This window comes from Tursiops truncatus, chromosome 4 (genome assembly GCF_011762595.2).
Source record: "Tursiops truncatus isolate mTurTru1 chromosome 4, mTurTru1.mat.Y, whole genome shotgun sequence".
Classification (NCBI taxonomy): domain Eukaryota; kingdom Metazoa; phylum Chordata; class Mammalia; order Artiodactyla; family Delphinidae; genus Tursiops; species Tursiops truncatus.
In genome coordinates, this window is record NC_047037.1 from 77,348,354 (window position 1) to 77,365,215 (window position 16,862).

At 33.0% G+C, this 16,862-nt stretch overlaps 1 protein-coding gene across 1 annotated transcript in view; it reads right to left on the bottom strand.

Moving 5' to 3' along the window:
- The window catches only part of STXBP5L (syntaxin binding protein 5L), a 374,070-nt gene that overhangs the window by 214,571 nt on the left and 142,637 nt on the right, over window positions 1-16,862 (bottom strand). Inside the window, exons 8-9 of the mRNA XM_019922992.2 lie at window positions 12,824-12,907; window positions 7,441-7,564 (exon numbers count right to left, since the gene is read on the bottom strand). Of these exons, the coding sequence (XP_019778551.1) occupies window positions 7,441-7,564; window positions 12,824-12,907 (208 nt within the window). The remainder of the gene's footprint in view (window positions 1-7,440; window positions 7,565-12,823; window positions 12,908-16,862) is intronic.

The window sequence follows — 16,862 nt, forward strand, 5'->3', positions numbered from 1 at the left end:
GAGAAAACCAAAATTCAAAAAGAGTCATGTACCAAAATGTTCATTGCAGCTCTATTTACAATAGCCCGGAGATGGAAACAACCTAAGTGCCCATCAACATATGAATGGATAAAGAAGATGTGGCACATATATACAATGGAATATTACTCAGCCGTAAAAAGAAACGAAATTGAGCTATTTGTAATGAGGTGGATAGACCTAGCATCGGTCATACAGAGTGAAGTAAGTCAGAAAGAAAAAGACAAATACCGTATGCTAACACATATATATGGAATTTAAAAAAAAAATGTCATGAAGAACCTAGGGGTAAGACAGGAATAAAGACACAGACCTACTGGAGAACGGACTTGAGGATATGGGGAGGGGGAAAGGTGAGCTGCGACAGGGCGAGAGAGAGTCATGGACATATACACACTAACAAACATAGTAAGGTAGATAGCTAGTGGGAAGCAGCCGCATGGCACAGGGATATCGATCGGCTCGGTGCTTTGTGACTGCCTGGAGGGGTGGGATAGGGAGGGTGGGAGGGAGGGAGATGCAAGAGGGAAGAGATATGGGAACATATGTATATGTATGACTGATTCACTTTGTTATAAAGCAGAAACTAACACACCATTGTAAAGCAATTATACCCCAATAAAGATGTTAAAAAAAAAAGAATAAACAAGGAAAAATTACAAAATCAACTTGAAATCAAGGAATAAAATGACAATAAATACATACCTATCAATACATGGAATAAATGCTCTGATCAAAACACATGGAGTGGCAGATTTGATAAAAAATAAATAACACAAGAGCCTACCATATGCTGCCTACTAGAGATTCACTTCAGGGCTAAAGACAGAGACTGAAAGTGAGGGGATGGAAAATGATATTTCATGCAAATGGAAATGAGAAGAAAGAGATGGTAGCAATACTCATATCAGGCAAAATAGACTTTAAAACAAAGTCTATAACAAAGACAAAGAAGGGAATTACATAATGATAACAGAATCAACATAAGAAGAGGATATTACACACATCAACATATAAGCATACAATACAGGCACACCTAAATATATAAAACAAATACTAAGAGACATAAAGGGAGAAATTTACAGGAATACAATAATAATAGGAGAAGTTAACACCCGACTGACATCAATGGACAGATCATGCAGAGAGAAAATCAATAAAGCAATACAGGTCCTAAATGACACAAGAGACCAGGTGGACTTAGTTTATATCTACAGGACACTACATCCAAAAAAAAATAGAAAACACATTATTTTCAAGTATTTATGGAACATTCTCTAGGATAGAGCACATATTAGCTCACAAAACAAAGTTTCAACAAATTTAAGAGGACAGAAATTATTTCAAGCATCTTTTCTGACCACAACAGTATGAAACTAGAAATAAACAATACAAAGAAAAATGGAAAAATAAGAAACATATGGAGACGAAACAACATGCTACTAAAAAAACCAATCGGTCAATGATGAAATCAAAGAAGAAATCAGAAAATACCTCAAGACAAATAGCAATGAATACAGAACCTTACAAAATCTATGGGATGCAGCAAAAGCATTTCTAAGAGGGCAGTTTATACTGATACAGCTCTTCGTCAAGAAACAAGAAAAATCTCAAACAGCCTAAGTGACCACCTTAAAGAATTAGAAAAAAAGAACAAAAAAGCCTAAAGTTATCAGAAAGAAAGAAATAATAAAGATCAGAGAAGAAATAAATAAAGATTTAAAAAATAACAAAAAAGAGCAATGAAACCAAGAGCTGTTTTTCTTGAAAGATAAACAAAATCGACAATTCACTAGCCAAGGTCACAAAGAAGAAAAGAAAGAGGACCCAAATAAACAAAATAAGAAAGGAAAGAGGAGAAATAATAACTGATAGCACAGAAATACAAAACATCATAACATCATATCAAAACATCAAAAAACATCATATTATATGCCAAAAACTAGACAACTTGGAAAAAATGGACGAGTTTCTAGAAACATACAGCCTGCCAAAACTTAGTCAAGAAGAAACAGATAATGTGGACAGACCAATCACTAGAAGTAAAATAGAATCTGTAATAAATAGAAAAAAAAAAAATTAGGGACTTCCCTGGTGGTCCAGTGGCAAAGAATCCACCTTACAATGCAGGGGACAGGGGTTTGATCCCTGGTCAAGGAACTAAGATCCCACATGCCATGGGGCAACTAAGCCTGTGTGTCACAACTACTGAGCTCATGTACCTCAACGAGAGAGCCCACGTGCTGCAAACTACAGAGCCCACTCGCCCTGGAGCCTGCGCACCACAACTAGAGAGAGAAAACCTACACGCCACAACTAGAGAGAAACCCACATGCAGCAACAAGAGACAGGCCCATGCACCATGATGAAGAGCCCACATGCCTCAATGAAGGTCCCGAGTGCTGCAACTAAGACCCGATGCAACCAAAAATAAATAAATAAATAATGAATAAATCTTAAAAAAAAAAAAATTCCCTGCAAATAGAAGTCCAGTACTGGACAGATTCACTGGGGAAATCTACCAAACATACAAAGAATAACTTATTCCTATCCTTTTCAAACTATTCCAAAAAACTGAAGAGAATAGAACACTCTCTAATTCATTCTATAGGGCCACCATCACCCTGATACCAAAACCAAACAAATACACTAAAAAAAAAAAAGAAAGAAAGAAAAGAAAATTACAGGCCAATATCTCTGATGAATATAGATGCAAAAATCCCCACAAAAATATTAGCAAATCAAATCCAACAATACATAAAAAGGATCATACACCATGATCAAGTTTGTTTTATTCCAGGGTCATGAGGATTGTTCAATATTCACAAACCAATCAATGTGATACACCACATTAACAAAAGAAAAAATAAAAATCACATCATAATCTCAACAGACACAGAAAAAGCATTTGGCAAAATTCAACATCCATTCATAATAAAAACTCTCATAAAAGTGGGTATAAGGAACATATCTCAACATAATAAAGGCCATTTACACCAAACACAGAGCCAATATAATACTCAACAGTGAAAAGCTGACAGACTTCCTGCTAAACTCAGGAGCAAGACAAGGATGTTCACTCTCACCACTTCTATTTAACATAGTATTGGAAGTTCTAACCTAACCACAGCAATAAGAAACTGGAAAGGAAGTGGTAAAACTGTCACTCTATGAAGATGACATGGTACTGTATGTAGACAACCCTAAAGTTTCCACACAGAAACTATAAGAACTAATAAAAGAAGTCAGCAAGGTAGCAGAATACAAGATTAATATACATAAATCTGTTGTATTTCTTTATATTAACACTGAAATGTCAGAAAGAGAAAATAAAAGAAAAATCCTGTTTAAAATTGCATCAAAAATATAAAATACCTAGGGATAAACTTAACCAAGGAGGTGAAAGACCTTACACTGAAAACTATAAAACTTTGATAAATGAAACTAAAAGTGATTTAAAAAAATATATATTCCATGCTCTTGGATTGGAAGAATTAATATTGTTAAAAATGGCCATACTACCCAAAGCAAACTACAGATTTAGTGCAATCTTTATCAAAATATCCATGACATTTTTCACAGAACTAGATCAATCCTAAAATTTATATGGAACCACAAAAGGCCCAGAATTGTCAAAGCAATTCTGAGGAAAAAGTACAAAGCTGGAGGTATAACCCTTACAGACTTCAGAAAAAGCTACAGTCATCAAAACAATGTGGTACTTGCACACACTAAAAAAGGCACATAGATCAATGGAACAGGACAGAGAGCCCAGAAATAAACCCACAACTTATGGTCAATTAATCTACGAGAAAGGAGGCAAGAATATACAATGGAGAAAAAATAGTCTCTTCAGCAAGGGGTGCTTGGAAAGCTGGACAGCTACATATAAATCAATGAAATTTGAACACTTCCTCACACCAGATACAAATATAAACTCAAAATGGTTTAAAGACTTAAATACAAGACTTGACACCATAAAACTCCCAGAACAGAACATAGGCAAAATATTCTCTGATATAAATCGTAGCAATATTATCTTAGATCAGTCTCCCAAGGCAAAAGAAATCCAAGCAAAAATAAACAAATGGCACTTAATCAAACTTAAAAGCTTTTACAGAGTAAAGGAAACCATCAACAAAATAAAAAGACAACCTACAAAATGGGAGAAAATGTTTGTAAATGATGCAACTGACAAGGGGTTAATATCCAATATATACAAGCAGCTCATATAACTCAATATCAAAAAAAAACCCCAATCAAAACATGGGCAAAAACCTAAATAGACATTTTTCCAAGGAAGACATACATATAGCTAACAGGCACATGAAAAGATGCTCAACATTGCTAATTATTAGAGAAATGCAAGTCAAAACCACAATGAGTTATCACCTCACACTGGTTAGAATGGTTATCATCAAAATGTCTACAAATAATATATGCTGGAGAGGATGTGGAGGAAAGGGAACCCTTGTATGTTGTTGGAAGGAATATAAATTGGTGCAGCCATTATGGAAAATAGTATGGAGGTTCTTCAAAAAACTAAAAATAGAGCTACCCATATGATCCAACAATCCCACTCCTGGGTATATATCCAGAAAAAAAATGAAAACTCTAATTTGAAAAGATACATGCGCTGCAATGTTCATAGCAGCACTATTTACAATAGCCAAGACATGGAAACAACCTAAATGTCCACCAACAGATGAATCGATAAAGAAGATGTGGTATATAAATACAATGGAATATTACTCATCCATAAAAAAGAATGAAATATTGTCATTTCAAGCAACATGGATGGACCTAGAGAATATTATACTTAGTGAAGTAAGTCAGACAGAGAAAGACAAATACTATATGATATCACTTATATGTGGAATCTAAAAATTAATCTATATACAAAACAGAAACAGACTTATAAATATAAAAAACAAATCTATGGTTACCAAAGGGGAGGGAGGTTGGGAGGGACAAATTACATGTATTGGATTAACAGATATAAACTACTATACATAAAATAGATAAGCAACAAGGATTTACTGTATCAAACAGTGAATTATATTCAGTATCTTGTAATAACCTATACTGGAATATAATATGAAAATAAAAATAACTGAATCACTACACTGTACACCTGAAACTAACAAAACATTGTAAGTTAACTATACATCAATAAAAAAATACTTAAAGAGTATTGAAAGCAAAAATTGTAACATTGTATTTAGATGTAATACATATGATAACTGTTGCATGAAGGACAATGGGTGAAGATAAATAAATATATGTGGTAGTGAAATTTCTACATTTTATGTAAAGTGTTACAATTAACCCTAATAGAATATGGAAAGTTAAGGAAGTACAATATATTGTAATCCCTAGAGCAACAGATTAAAAAGAATATGTGAAGATAAATTGCCTATATGTAAATTCAAATGGAATCATAATAAAAACTTTCAAATAATCCAAAAGAAGGCAAAAAGGGGAGATAAAAGGAACAAAAAATGATAGGACCAACAACAACAAAAAATAAACTGGTATACCTAAATCCAGTCCCATCAGTAATTATATTTAATATTAACGGACTAAACACTCCAACTAAATTATGTAAGACTGAATAAAAAAGCAAGACCCAACTATATGTTCTCTACAGGAGACATGATAGCTACCTAACAATAAAACCTTAAAATACATGAAACAAAAAAGTACAGAATTAAAGTGAAAAGTAGACAATTCTATAATCATTAAATTTTAATACCGCTTTCTCAGAAATTGATTCCTAGTCAAACACCAGTTAAATCACAGAATATCTGATAAACGATATCAGCCACATTTAGCTATTTGATTTTTAGAGTATAAAAACAAAAATAAATAGAAGTACAAGGAAAATATTCATAACACATATTTTAACTTACTTCTCTAAGAATTGAAAAATCAACCAATAATAAAAAACAGTGAAGATTTAAACAGTACAAAGTAAAAATGAGAATTTCAAATTTGACTCAGATCATATATGTGTGTGTGTGTGTGTGTGTATATCTCACATCTATATAATGGATATTACTCAGCCATGTAAAAGAATGAAATTCTGCCATTTGCAACAACAGGGATGGCAGAATAGCATAGAGTACTATGCTAAGTTAAATAATTCAAAGAAAGACAAATACTCTATGTTATCACTTATACATGGAACCAAAAAATAAAACAAAAACAAAGCAGAAACAGACTCACAGATATAGAGAACAAACTAGTGGTTACCAGAGTAGAGACGGAAGGGGGGAGGGGCAAATTAGGGGTATGAGATTAAGAGATACATATACATTTATTTATATGTATACAATAAATAAGCAATAAGGAATATTGTACAGCACAGGGAATTATAGCCATTATTTTGTAAAAACTTTAACTGGAGTGTAATCTATAAAAATATTGAAAAACTATGTTGTACACCTGAAACTGATATAAATAATATATCAACTGTACTTCTATTTAAATAAATAAATAAATAAAGCATCCCTAAGTAAGTTTTTAAATGTAACGTAATCGCTAAGTAAACTGCTAAGGTAAATGTTGCAATAATTTAATCTTTTGTGGTGGAACATGCAACTGTGGTACAAAAAATGGCAAACCAACCCAAGCTGGAATAGTTCCATCTTTTGATTTCACCCACTATAAAAACATACCACTATTTTCTCAATGTGAAACTATAATAAACACTCAGAAACTATGAAATAGAATGTATTTCATTAACCTCTAGGTTTTGACCTCTTTATTCTTACAACCAACCAATGGTAAGAGATAAACACAAAACTCAGATCATCACCAATATTAGGGAAAATAATATGGCCTCTGAATAAAAAATATTCATACATTTGAAATTTTTATTCTGCCTAGTTAGACAGATCCAACATAAATCCTAAATATCTCCTTTCAATGAGGAATATAATAAGATAAATACAACCTACGATAAAAACCAGGTAGTCATAATTTAGTGGAATCAAATGGCAGAAATGGAAATAAATGGGAGAATTTAGAAAACAACAGACTCCAAAGCAGTATAGAAATTAGGTCCAAGAGTCAGATCTATAAAGTGCCATTCTCTCACTACCTCCTTACCCCTTAAAATTCGTCAAATATCCTATATTATCTCCTCTGCTTCAGGTACATCAACCATCAGTTATTCAATTTTTGGTATCAAAATTGAATAGGTATCACTTACAATGTAGGAAAGTTGATAGATAGGAGGAAGGGAAGTATAGAAACTTTGGGTCATAATGTAGGGATCTGAAGGAGGTATAAAGGGGTATTTAGAATCAGAAGCTATGTGCTATTACCTCTTTCTAGTGATAATGATACCAACTTTCCTACTTCAAGTAACGGCACTGAATGTCCAGAGTTGATTTCTTTTGAAAGCATACATCTTACCATGTGGAATTGTGGTCTGGAAAGGACGACTTGGGCTTTTCAGGTTCCATAAAGTCAAGCTACCATCTGAATGGCTGCACATGAATTGTTTGCCCTCATGATGCCAATCAATTGAATGAATAGCCTAATGAAATAACAATTAAAAACAAGTAGAGGAGGGGAAAAGTTGATACATCATTCTATATTCCAAAGGAAAAATATTTTAACACAGAATTATTATAGCAATAACACTTAGGAAACATATGTAATTTTTCTGACCTAGGTCATACTACCTTTGGTTTCAACCTTCTATAGGCTTATAGAAGGCTACAAAAACTCACCTCCTAAGATAAAGAAAAGTTAAGTAAATTTCATAGTATTGTTAGATCCCAGAACTTTTTGTTGTAAATTCTAGGTCCTCCCCGTACCCTTTAATGCTTCTTTGAAAATTATTACACAGAAGTAAAAGCAAGGTTATCAGAAAATAATCTCTGGTGAGGTAGAAGCCTAGTTCCACTTAAAATAGCCAACTTAAAAGGTAGTTTACATAAGAGTTGCAATTTGAGGGCTTACTACATGACAGACCCCAGGGTAAGCAGTTTAGGTACATTATCTCATTTAATCCTACAAAACAGATATTATGTTTTTCCAAATTACACGTGGTGAAATAGGCCTAGAAAGATTGAGATACTTGCTCAGGTTACACCACTCAAAGCCAGTGTCTGACTACAAAACCCATATTTGGAATCATTGGACTATATTAACTCTAACATATACTATTTAATTTGACTTAAAGCAAGAAGAGTTTAAAATTTTTGTATTTACAGATTCATTCTGTAGATGTGAATTAAATAAAATTAAAAAGTGATCATTACATTTTCCTAATTTGTTTTATTCCTAGTGGTTGCACAGTGTCTTGCATAAAGTAGGTACTCAAAATATCTGTTAAATGAATAAGTAATTAATGTTATCAAATATTTCCACACTCTTGGTATTCTTTCAAAATTAATAAAGTATATATGGAACTTGGGTAATGTGCTAATAAGCAGAATGAAAGAAACTCTAGTAGGCATAAAAGTTGAACAGATGTATATACAGACAGCATGATCCTTTCCTTAAAAGAACTTAAACAACTGCGAGGTAGGAAACATTTATACCAATATTAATACTACTTATTGTTTGGAACTTTTAACGTTTAGTTTTTTAATCTATATTTATAAAACTAAGTTATGTATATATTTATTTTATACCAAACTTATACATATATACACACACACACACACACATATTTCCAAACAATAAGTATTGTTAGAGTTATAAATAAATGATGACTAGAGCAGTCACTAGACATATCAGAAATGAAATAGTATATGAGTGGACCTCAAGATAAGTAAGATTTGGTTAATTGCAAAAGATACCATGACACACTGGACTTATGTTTTCTCTCACCCTGGTCTTTATTACTGGGCAGAGAAGACTTCTTTATTGCCAGGGTTCAGCAGAGGCAGTGAGAGGGAAAAAACGCTCTTCTTTGTCTTCTCCTCTGCGTATTTCTTCTCATTTTTTATGTGACTAAAGGGAAATGTCACTTCTTGCCTCCTCTACATGTTAACCTGGATGAACCTTAGTCAATTTAAAGTTCTCTCAGACTACTTTGCTATAAATGGTAGGCACAGAGCCCCAGCCCTAACCTTTCTTTCTATCCCACTGCATTTCTGTCTACTGGAGAAGACAGATATAAAAATGATGTGTATAACATAAAACCAAGATAAGTACTATAAAAGAAGTACATTTATTGTACAGAAGAGTAGGCATGTAAAACCAACTTGTTATTAAAGAATAGGATGTCAAATAGCCCATCATTGAAGAGACTGAACAGCTGGAATTTGAACTGACTTAATGGGTAAAAATTCAATTTCTATTTATTTGATTATACACCACTCTTTTCTTTAAAAAGGACCTTAAGCATTTGCTGAAAAACCAAATATAATACAACTAATTAAAGAAAAAAATTTTTAATGAAGAACAATATGGAAAATAAACTCAGTGGCTGTGACTGAATTTCTTGTAAACGAAAAAGACAAAGGAAACCCAAAAAGCTAGGTAACAATCTGAAAAAAGGAAAAACAGCAGTTAGTAAGGAATTAAAAAGTTATCCTCATGTCAGACTCTGAGAGATTTCTCTATCAGAGATTATTTAAGAAATATTGATGTAATGAAACAAAAATTTCACAGCTAATGTGGAAGTAAAATTCATATGGTTATTTCTGAAAATGATCTTGGATTTCCAAAACAAAACTCTGAATTCATCAGTGGTTATTTATCAAGTGGCTAGTTAGATAGTCCAAATAGCTTTACAGTAGCTAAATAATAGAATTTTGATATGCATAAGAGGAAAGAAGGGAGTTCATGATAAGGTATTAGCAGAAGCAAAGGCCTGGAGGTAGGAAGTAAATGGTATGTTTAGGAGACAGTGAGTAACATGTCTGAAGTGTAGAAGTGTGTAGAAGGATGCAGTAAATTAAATTCAAGGGAAAAAGCACCAGGGCCTTAAACCTCCTGTCAAGGAATAAGACTTTGTACTGTTGACAACTGGAAGCCATTCAAAGGTTTTGAGGTAGAGAATTACCTGATCTGCTATGTCTTAAAATGATAATCTTGTTAGTGAAAGATATATTGAAAAGGTAAGATATCTGAGGAAACATGATTAGTTAAAAGGCTACTGTAAGTCTTCCAGGCAAAAGATAACATCCTCAACTAGGATGCTGAATGTGGGAATGAAAAAGGAGAAGAAATAAATCAAAGACAATATAAAAATTGGATCAAGAAGACCACAAAAGTGATTGCATATGATATATGAAGAACAAAAAAGGGTCAAATATGACTCTGAGGGTTATAAATTAAAATAACTAAATCAAAATTGAAAAACTGAAAAAGAGGTTCAGACCTGTAAATATAAATTCAGTGCCAATGGAATATTCATCTGGACTTATAGATTATTAGATATTTGGATCTAGATCTCAGGAGAGAGGTAAGAGTTAAAGATATATGAATTTTTAATTTATCAGCATAATATAGGTAATATTTGAAATGGTGGGAGGGGATATGAACATAAATGTAAACTGAAGGAGAAATGAAGAGAGGGTGAAGACGTAGAATCCTGAAGAGTATCTATAATGTAAAGGAGAGTTAAGGAAAGAACCAGTGATGGAGAAAGGAGGGGTGAAAAATGAGGTGGAAAAACACAAACAAGGGAAGAAACCATTTTAAGAAGGAAGGACTGATGTAAAGTCACAGGTTTAGTGAGGAACTTAAAAGACTAAGGAAGGGGTCACTGATCATCGGTGACTTATGAGAAACCATTTCAGGACAGATGATTTCAAAATATGAGACGTAAAGTGATGAGGAAAGTTTGAAAAGTTTGGTAATAACATGAAGTATACAACTATCTTTATTAAAATGATAGGACATATAATTATGCATTAAAGTAAATCAATTTTATATATATTCATATAATTCTAAGTATAAAGTGTAGTATTCTACTGACTTAAACATTGTTAATCTTTATTTAAACATTTCATTGCAAAATTACTTTCACTTACTTTTTAAAGTTAGAAATCTTCCTTCCACACTTTTTAAGGCCACAGGAAAACTAGCTGATTGAGCATTCTCATCTGGATTTCCATTTCAGCTGCTCCACTCTAGTTCCAACTGGCTAAATACACAGATGGTATTTGGACTCTTATCTAACTGCTAGTCTTTTTTTTTTTTTTTTTTTTGCAGTACGCGGGCCTCTCACTGTTGTGGCCTCTCCCGTTGTGGAGCACAGGCTCTGTACACACAAGCTCAGTGGCCATGGCTCACGGGCCTAGCCGCTCTGCAGCATGTGGGATCTTCCCGGACCCGGGCATCCGGTTAGGAAGCCCTAACTGCTAGTCTTAAGAGAGGAAGTGATCTTCATACTCATCTTTGTATTTTATGTATTTAACAAAAGGAAAACCCTAGCTTAGCTCTCTAGGACCTTCTTGCCTTATGATTCAAGGTGCCTCGTAAGTTGATCATAAAGAGCATAATTGTATGACATTGCTTGCCAGAGTACTGTTCACTAATCATGACCAAATTACCCAGCTGTTATATCATTTACTTCTGAATTCTTTATCACCATGACAATAATCTTGTATATATCATAAAATCTTAGTTTTCCAGAACCACTAAGAAATGAATGGGGGGTAGGGGTTATGGGATAGCCGAAGACTTGTACCTTTAAGCACCAAAATTTAAATTTTATTTTTATAAGGGGATGGAAGAGGGCATAAAAAGAAACTGTTCTAAAAAAATGTGTTTTCCTTTCAAATTTATTTCTCTATTTATCTTAGTGTTGTCTTAAATTCTTTGGCACTCTTCCCATTTAAGCCTGGGTAATTCTAAACACTGATTTTTGACCTGTATTTTCCTCTCTCTCATCACTGTAACAATTTTTAGTTTATTTGAGAGCCTAGATGATCCCCTTTATTTCCACAGCTACAAGATATAATTTCCCTTTCTCACCTTTTGCCCCTAGCCTCACTCTTTTCACATTAGCTTCTTCTTAAGAAGGAAATAATAGCCTAGAATCAATCTTCGAACAACCGAAGTATCAATTAACAGACTATCCTTGATAAGAGTTCATTGTTTTCTCTACATGAAAACCTAAAATCTCAATTCTGTACGATAAAATGTACTTCAAGATCTGACTTTTATTATTAAGTATTACTATTTTAAAAATCTCTCTTTACTGTAAGAAGGCAAGTATTAGAAGATAAGGCCTTTCAAACTGACTACTTAAACTTTCTGCCACAGAAAAACAATTTTCTAAAGATGTGAATAGTATCTTTAGAGACCTTAAGGACAAAAAGGTTAAGAAATAAGCATAGGGCTTCCCTGGTGGCGCAGTGGTTGAGAGTCCGCCTGCCGATGCAGGGGACACGGGTTCGTGCCCCAGTCCGGGAGGATCCCACATGCCGCGGAGTGGCTGGGCCCATGAGCCGTGGCCGCTGAGCCTGCGCGTCTGGAGCCTGTGCTCCGCAACGGGAGAGGCCACAACAGTGAGAGGACCGTGTACCACAAAAAAAAAAAGAAAGAAACAAACATAGAGCCTAAAGGAAAGAAAAAGATAGGTAATAGACACCAACATATGTAAATGCCCAAAAAAGGCTTAAAAATAATCCGTCAAGGCAAAATTTCCACTCAGGAGAACAACCCAGAGGTGGAACTCGTGCAAATACCAACAGGCAGTGTGAGGCACTGGATCAGAACTAGGCAGTTTTCCAATGATAAAAATACTGGTAACATACAAGGCTTAAATGTAGAAAACAGGCATAAAATCACAATACTCTTTTCAAATATTCCAGTAGAAATCACTTACCTCATCATAATAAACTCTCAGTTCTGCTCTTTTAGATTTCAAGTCCCAGAATACTACAGTACCATTTTCATAACCTATTAGCAGCTGGAAAACATTAGAACAATCATTTTTGTAATTCTAACATTAATTTTACCTTGCTCCAAATAAAGATTAATGTTAATAAAATAAAGTATAATCATACTACATTATACAACTTTATTTAGAATACCAATTTTTCCAAACCTGAATACAGGTTTTCTACATTGAAAAAAATTGGCAAATGAACTCTACTTCAATATAAACATTTACCAATGAAATCTACCTCATTCCAAAGAGTATACTGAGAAAATACGTAAGTATATATGAAACAACATAAAAATAAATGAGAACATTGGAACAAAAGAAAAATGGGATTGAAAATGAAGATGAAATAAAGGATGAAATGTGATAACTTTAACAAACAGTGTATATGCCATTCAGTTTTTTGCACGTGAAAAATGTGGCCACAAATTTGGCTTCAAATTTCTTTCTATCAAATCCAATTTTCTGACTTACGTCAGTATTTTAAATTGGTGATTTATGAACTCTCTGCAGTTCAAAAAGGTATTCTAGAGATTCACATCATTAAATATAGTTGATACTGATTTATAAATCAATAAATAAGACAATTAACAAAATATACATTCTTCATTTCAAAAGAAAAGGATTTGAGAACAGAAAATGATTATTAGATGATCATATTCAACACTCAGTCATTCAGCTAAATACTGCTAGCTGTGCTGATGGTTTTTACTATGATTCTGAGTTTTATTTGTAGTTATATTTTGTTAAATTTAATCTACCATTAGTTAAAAAAAACCCAGAAAGGATAAAAATAGGCCAACGTTCAAATAATATTTCACAGGAATGTGCCTTAAGATGATTTTCTTGAAATCCATTAGTATTTCTCTGGTGAAAATTCTTATACTGTTAATAAAGATGTTTCAGTAACTCCAAAACACAGTGGTAAAAACAGAAAATATAATGGTAGTTATAAGTTACTCCTACATAGCTTCTTGAGACCTAATCATTTCCCTAGAAATTTTATAACAGAACACAAAAAAACAACAAAAATAAGCCAGCTAGTAGTTTTAACAGGAAACAAAATTTCAAATATCAGATCATGAAAGCAATGCATATTACTTTTGAAGGCATAGCATATACTTAAATGTTTTATTATTAAACTGCAAACAATAAATTCTAAAATTGACTTAAAAAATTGAGCTTTCTACATATTAAGTTAAAGTAAATGGCATAATGACTTCATAAATTTAAAAAGTCAAAATTAGTGTAAACAAAGACTTTCTTAAAATAAAATTTATATAAAGTAATATATACTGTACTAAGATATGTATTAACTTCAACTTTTTTTTATATACCAGAGAAAATGATAAACAATAAAACCAAATCCTATGAGATGTATGATAAAAGTTTCTATGAAATGTATGAAAAGAAGATTTGTAAGTCTAAAAAGTTTGGAAAATCTGACCTAAGCAAGAAAATGAATAATATAACCTTTCAGAAATTGAGCCTCAAGATGTAATGGAATGATATTCTAAAATGCTATTATATTTTTTATAATAAACATAAGATAGAAGTCATTTTGTTTATAAAACATTATAAGCAATAGCCCCAGTAAATCACAAAATATAAAATAATAAACCTCAAAGTATCAAAAAATTGAGATAACTATACAAGATTGTGATATAGGAAATATGAAAATATATTAGAAACACTTAAAGAATTGAGAATGAGAAAAACAGCCCCTGACATCCAGGAGACACCAGACAAAGTCATTCTGTGACCATGATGAATCAAGACAAAAATAAGATCCCTCTGTAATCATGCCTGATCACATCAAAACAGGAATATTGCCCACATCACAAATACATATCATATATGTACGTGTGTGTACATATATATATATATGTATGTGTGTGTGTGTGTGTGTGTGTGTGTGTGTGTGTATATATATATATAGGCAAAGAAGTAGGTGATTTCTTCACTACATATTATCAGGACCTGGAAAAGTTTCTGAAGAAAATAGGTATCTGCAAAAATATCTGTTAAATTAGTTAGTAAATACCAAATAATCAAAATCAAAGATACTATATATTCTCTAACAAACATGAAATAAAATTAGAACTCACTGACAAAAATATTTTGGAAACTAAAAAATATGCATTTAAGTAATTATGGCCAAACAAGAAATCATAATGAAAAGTATGAAACAGAAAAGAACAAAAATGCCTCATATTGAACCTTGTGGGATACAGATGATCCTCATCAAGAGGGAAATATATGGTTTTATAAATACAGGCATACCTTGAAGATATTGTGGGTTCAGTTCCAGACCACCTCAACAGAATGTAATATCAAAATAAAGTGAGTTATACAAGTTTTTTTTTGGTTTCTCAGTGCATGTAGACTTCTATACTGTAATCTATTAAGTGTACAATAGCATTATGTCTAAAAAAGCAATGCACATAACTTAATTAAAAGTACTTTATAGCTAAAAAATGCTAACCATAATCTGAGCCTTCAGTGACTCATATTTTTTCAAGAGTAATATCAAAAAGATCACTGGGCAGAGATGGGATCAAGATGGAAGAGTAGGAAGACCCTGAGCTCACCTCCTCCTGTGCACACACCAAAACTACAACATATATATAAAATAACTCTCTCTCAGAACAACCTGAAGACTGGCTGTACAGCTTTTTTACAATTAAGGATATATATATTTTTTAATCACATAGAGACAGGTACAAGGGTGAAAGAAGTGATCTAGTCAGGACCCACACCCCCAGCAGGTCACCCAAAAGACAAAGGGGATATTACAAACTCAGAGGCCCCAGCCAATGCTCACTTCAGCTCCAGCCCTCCCACCAAAGCCACCAAGCACACACAGTCTGCAAAGGGACACTCCTACACAATGACACACTTTCCACACCAGGTGAGACAAATGTTTTGCCTAATTAATAAAGACAAACACTGAAAGTGAAACAAATTAAGAAGGCAGAGGAATATGTTCCAAATGAAATAACAAGATAAAACTCCTAATGAAATGAAGATAAGTAATTTACATGATAAAGATTTCAAAGCAATGTCATAAAAATGCTTACCAAACTCAGAAGAATAGAGGATCACAGTGAGAACTTCAATAAAAAATTAGAAAATATTAAAAAAGAACCAATCAGAGCTGAAGAATACAATAACTGAAATGAAAAATATACCAGAGAGAATAAAAAGCAGATTAAGTGGTAAAGAAGAATTAATAAATGAGTTGGAAAACAGAATAGTGGAAATTACCCAATCAGAACAGTAAAAAGAAAAAGGTTTTAAAATGAGGATAGTTTAAGGGACCTCTGAGACAACACTGAGTGTCACAATATTCATGTTATAGGATTTAGTCCCAGGAGGAGAAAAGAGAGGAAAAGGGGCAGAAAATATATTTGATGAAATAAGGGCTGACAAATTCTCTACCCTGGGAATGAAATAGATATCCAGGTCCAGGAATCAGAGACAGTCCTAAAAAGATGAACCCAAAGAATCAACACCAAGACACATCATAAGAAAAACAGCCAGAGTTAAAGAGAGAGAATTCTAAAGGTAACAAGAGAAAAACAAAGAATCAAACAAAAGGGAACCCCCATAAGGCTCTCATTGATTTTTCAGCAGAAACTGTAGGCCAGAAGACAGTGGCATGATATATTTAAAGTGCTGAAAGGGAAAAATCTAAACCAAGGATACTCTACACAACAAGGTTAGGCATTCAGAATTGAAGGCGATATAAAGGTTCCCAAGACGAGCAAAAAGTAAAAGAGTTTATCGCCGCTAAGCAGGCCACACAAGAAATGTCAAAGGATCTTCTTTACGCAAAAAAGAAAAGGCCATAACAAGAAATGAGAAAATACATGAAGAAAATAAATCTCATTGGTAGAAGCAAATATAATAGTAAAGGCAGTGGATCAACTGCTTAAAAAGCTGATATAGAGGTTAGATGACAAAAGTTGTAAAATCA